This window comes from Chondrus crispus, genomic scaffold, assembly GCF_000350225.1.
Source record: "Chondrus crispus Stackhouse genomic scaffold, scaffold_32, whole genome shotgun sequence".
NCBI classification, from domain to species: Eukaryota; Rhodophyta; class Florideophyceae; order Gigartinales; family Gigartinaceae; genus Chondrus; species Chondrus crispus.
In genome coordinates, this window is record NW_005179211.1 from 188,483 (window position 1) to 193,682 (window position 5,200).

Here is a 5,200-nt window from a genome sequence, read left to right on the forward strand (position 1 = left end):
CCAGGCGCGCCGAATGATGCTGCCTTGGTCTGTGTCTGAGCACCGGAGCAGCGTTTCGGACGGTACCACGAAAGGAGCTTTGGGCCGGCACGCCAAACGTGGGTGCAGCAGTACCAAAGGTTGGTTGCGATGCACTTTGGGTTTGACCAAAGATATTCAGATCAGCTGAGCCTACAGCAGTAACTGGCAAAAGAGCATCTGACTGCCTCCGGTCTCTCTACTGCAATATATATGCCACAAATGCGCATTACCATAGATATTTCTCCAGCGCACACCCCACCATACTGCAACGTTAGTTTTTTGAGGCCCGACATGTAGTTCGTTGATGTGAGCAAGTGTCGAAGGTTCCTTCGACGCAGACATAACTTTTATTTCTCTTCAACCTTTCCTAGATCTACGAAATGCACATATTAAGCCGGAACAAATTACCAATATGTATTGTCACGAAGCCACACTCCCTTGATGATATTGACCACCTTATCAATTGACTTGGCAGTGGCTGGATGATCACCAGTAACCATGACAACTTTAACGCCGGCGCTCTGGCAAGAGGCGACAGCGTTCGCTACAGCCTCAAGAGGGGGGTCCAGAAGAGCCATCAAGCCGACAAATACCAAACCTTCCATGAGGCAGTTGCTCTCCTCCACATCAAAATCCAACCTGACAGGGAACTCGGCCGGGTCAAGATCCATCTTGGCGAATCCCAAGCGGCGCTCTCCTCTTTCCATCATGAAAGCGAGCTGCTCGTTGATAACAGCCTTGGCATCAGCATCGAAATGCATCACACCCTCATTCGTGAGGACGCTTGTGCACCTCTCCATGACATGTTCAGGAGCCCCTTCATGCACAAACGGAGGCGATCTCGCCCGCGCTCACGATCGTGTTGTGGATGAGGCGAAGATTGCGGGTCGCCCCCTGGTGGTCGTGGCTTTGAAATCCCAGCGCATTGACAGATGTGATCTTCTCCGAAAACTTGAGAATAACAGCCTCTGAAGCATCACCGTTGACCTTGCGTTCGTCAATTGACTTCTCCGGGGTATCATCAAGATGTTTAGCATCGAACATGGCCTTCGCGCAGTTCGCGCCGATGTAGAACAGCTCCTTGACGCACGAAACCTCAGTGTCAAACGTGGCTTCAGTCGCGGCCGTCTTCGTGGTGTACAGCGCATTTTTTTACGCGAGATGGATAATAGTCATTCGGTTCTGTGTAAGATTACCTGTCTTGTCTGAGCAAATGCAAGTAGTAGATCCGAGCGTCTCGACAGCCTTCAGCTTCTTCACGAGCACTTGTTTCTTGGTCATACGCTTCGCGGACAATGTCAGGGAGACCGTCACAGTAGCAAGAAGACCTTCGGGGACATTTGCGACAATGATACCAATGCAGAACGCAATGTTGGTGATAACTTCAGTTCCCTTGATGAGACCGATGATGAAAAACCGAACACCGAGCGAGATTGCGACAGAAGAAATGATAATAACGAAATGATGAATATCGAGCTGCAGGGTAGTGACCTCCGAGCTAGACCCAGCAGCGAGACCAGGAATGCGACCGAATACAGTACCATCACCAGTGTTGACAACAATACCAACGCAAGTTCCATCGACAGCCAATGTACTAAAGAAGGCAAGATTCTTGGTCTTGAGGGGATTCTCATTAGTGCAATCAACGGTACGGCCGATGGGTTCGGACTCACCAGTGAGGGGGGAGTTGTCCACATTCAGCTCCTGATTTTCTGTCAGACGAATATCGGCTGGGAGTTTATCTCCCAATTTGACTTGGGCTTGGAGTTTGCGACGCGGGGGGGGCCGGGGGTGGACGTGACGATACGGGTCATCGTAGTGGGGCGGGGAGGCTTGAAGAGGGCTACAATCGCCAACTTCGAGCAAGTCCAGACAGGATTTAGGACTAAATTCCGTCGGCAGATTGTGACCAGGTACAGGGGGGACGCGCAATAGTGCCCCTTTCATTATTGCCACCCTCGAATTAGTGCCTCCAAAACTGGCAGACACAGGTTCTGCCACGTGTCATGTACGACGTCGTCATCGGCCACTCCTCATGCGCCTTAGCTCAATTGGTGACGTGATGGCACCACACTCAATGACCCTAACATGAATCCTGAAAAGATCGCCAAAGCGAAGCGTACGCGCCTTACGATTGCACAGAAAATCGAGGTTGGGCATCTGCTGCAGGTCGGAAAGTTGGTCGAAATGAAACGGAAACTGATAATTCCATGGTGGATGGTATAGTAGGGTTTCTCTCCCGACTGAGCCTGGTGCCAGAAGACGGCCTTGCAGAAACTGCAGAATTCTGCAGGAAAGATGTGGAGGAATGGATTGAGATCGAGACTAATGAGCTTGTGGCAGAAGCTTCTATTAGTGATGCTTGCAATTCAATACATTATGGTGGAGAGCTACAGAATCAGTCTGCCAGTGATGCTATGATGGATGACTGTGTGGCTGAAGACGAGTGTGAAATTACGGAGAGGCGGGCCGTACCGAGTGCTGTAGTGCTAGCAAGGTTGTTTGGGTCTTTGAAGAGTCTGGGTGTGGAGTGCGATGTGAGCAATGCCTTGTCGCACTTGAGGTCCGGAAAACGAGCTTTTCTAGAAGCTAGGCCTGAGAGACAGGGACAAAGGCAACAACAGCAGACTCTAATAACAGAGTTCTGGCCGGGTAAGGATTCTGCTTTCTGATTGTGCCGCTCCGAATTAGTGTCGTATTATTAGTCTTTACACAGGGCGGCACTAATGCGTAGGGTCGACTGTATCAAATTTTTATATAACTTAAATTGTACTGCACTTTCCAAGTAAAATTGTATGATAATTTTTTTGATTTGACCTATACAGAACCCCCCATCGCCCAGATTTAGAGAGAACATGTTGGACGATAACTTCTAAACTATTTTGGTTGGTCCACTTCTGATTTTTACATATCACTACTACTGCTCTAAGCTTTACAACCATATAAATATATCTGGAATCCGAAGGGGTGCCCCTGGTACTGTTTGGTATCCCAAATTCTGGTTACCACCAAACCAGTGTTCAGGTTAGTAACCTCCGTACGATCTGCCGTATGTGTGGCCGCACCGCACCGCACGCCATTCGTTCTCCGGACGAAGCCCCCTCCCCTTAGGCTCGAACAAATGGGGAGGCGAGTGGTGACAGGCCTGTACAAGCGCCCCTGCCATCAGCGGACCTGGGCACCCCCCGTACGCGACTGAAGGCGCGAACGCCACCGCGAGGAAGCGACGACAGGAGAACTTCGCCGAGCTAGAGGGGTACGTGCCGATGATCAGGATCGTCCCGAGCTCAGAACAACGCCCTCGGCACCTCTCGCACACGCGCGTCCCAGTGGCAGCACTGCAAGACTGCCCGACGTGCTGTGCGACAACGAGAAAGGAATCAGGGTGAAGAGCTGATGGTGGCAGGAGAGATAAAACTTTGAATTCTTGAACGTGCAATATGCAAGTCACGGCTTCTTGCGCGATTCGTCCTCTATCACCATGCCAACGAAGACCGCAAATTTACGCAACGGTTAAGGGACCGAACGGCAGCTGCGGAGACCCATCGGAAAGTCTTGGTAAAAATGGCAAAGCAAGGAAAAGATAGCCATGAAAACATCCGAGAGCCCTCTGACTGGAATCGGGCAGAACAGGGCGAGTTGCATGGGCAGCCTACTGTGCGGTAAAGTAGACGCCCGTACCGCCAAGCTGGTTTCGGAAATCGCCGACGCTCGCCCGCATACAGCTCTACGACTCTCCCGGACGTCCTCAAAGGTCCGATGGGATGAAGAAGGAGACCACGCCAACGGTGATGCTCGCGGCGCCGACCCGCCCTCCAAAGGCCCTTTTACGGCGTGGAAGTAGCCCTAATCTATGGCACCTCAAGATATAGGAAGCGCCCATCAGAGAAACCAAAGGCGCGGGAGAGTGTAGGAAAGGAAGAGGAGCCCTGAGAGCGATGGTCGGCGGTCAGGGGGCGGCCGTCAGCACAAAGGAGAGAAAAAAAGGGGAGCTAAAAGAAAGGGAAATGGCACGACGGACGCGTCCTCCCAGAAACAAGCATTTTGACGATGGTAAGACGCCTAATTCCCCCTCGTCGCCGATAAGGGAAGGGGGTCCGAGGAGATGACATCCAAGCCATTTGGATAACGAATCGGGTTGCTAATGACGCCGTTCAAGTATATCAATCCGAGAGGCTTGTGATGGATGCCCACGAGTACATTTTCAAAGTTGTTCGTTCAAGAAGGCGTCGGCCCCCAAGTGATAGGCAAGGAAAATACTGCGGTCCCCGGTAGTGAAATCCGTCCAAGGACGCCGGTTGCGTTCCGGCACCGCTTCGGCGCGGTGCAGCAATTCTACGACCGACGCACACGACCAGGATACGCGAGAGGAGCTCCGTTCGAAGGGGTGTAGAGGAACGTGGGGGAGGTCCGCCGCCACCCTCCTGTCGTGCACTGATGCCACGTGGGGCAGCCTCAGGCAGAGCACGTGTGTTCGGAACGCAGGGTGAGTGGGATACGGGAGACCACCCGGTGATAGCCAGCAACGGGGTCCGGGCGCGCGTGCGCGGTAGGTAGAGTGGTAGGAAAGAAACAAGGCACGGAGCGTAGCAAGCAGTAAGCGGGCGAAGCGACAGCGAACGAGCGTAGGGAGGAGGAGATTCAGGGAAGTGGATGGGCTCGCGTGGTGTCGCACAGAGTGGGCGAGTACCGGCGCGAGGCTACTACCGAGAATCCAGAAACATCGGAAAGAACCCATGGCTTCGTGTCGTTTACTTTTGGGGCGGACGTCGACTATATAGTAGTCGCCGTCGGCAATAATAATAATAACCAGCTAAATAGAGTGGTATGACAACCTTCGACACGCGGGGTGGACACGTGGAGTATGACACGGGTATACGTGGGGTGTGACACAGATATACGTGGGGTATGACACAGATACACGTGCGGTATGACCACGGATACACGTGGGGTATGACCACGTGTACAACGCGTCCTGTCATGCAACAAAACGGTACAGTGCTCTACACAGCCCCCTTCTAAAAATAGAGCGTCCCCGCGAACCATGATTTCGGCAGGGAGTGGGCCGCCCTGGACAGCGTACAATCTCCCGGCGGCGCGGCAGCGCGCGGGGAGGGGTCGCGCTCTGATACGGAGGGTGGTACGGTACCAGGTACCGGAGTAGTGCAAAGGTCAAATT

The 5,200-nt window shown here is 52.9% G+C and overlaps 1 protein-coding gene across 1 annotated transcript; it reads right to left on the reverse strand.

Moving 5' to 3' along the window:
• Window positions 1-1,173: 1,173 nt before the first annotated feature.
• CHC_T00005859001 (hypothetical protein) lies at window positions 1,174-1,302 on the reverse strand. Its single transcript, XM_005717490.1, has one exon. It carries the CDS (start codon window positions 1,300-1,302, stop codon window positions 1,174-1,176), a length of 129 nt encoding a protein of 42 aa, XP_005717547.1.
• Window positions 1,303-5,200: the final 3,898 nt, after the last annotated feature.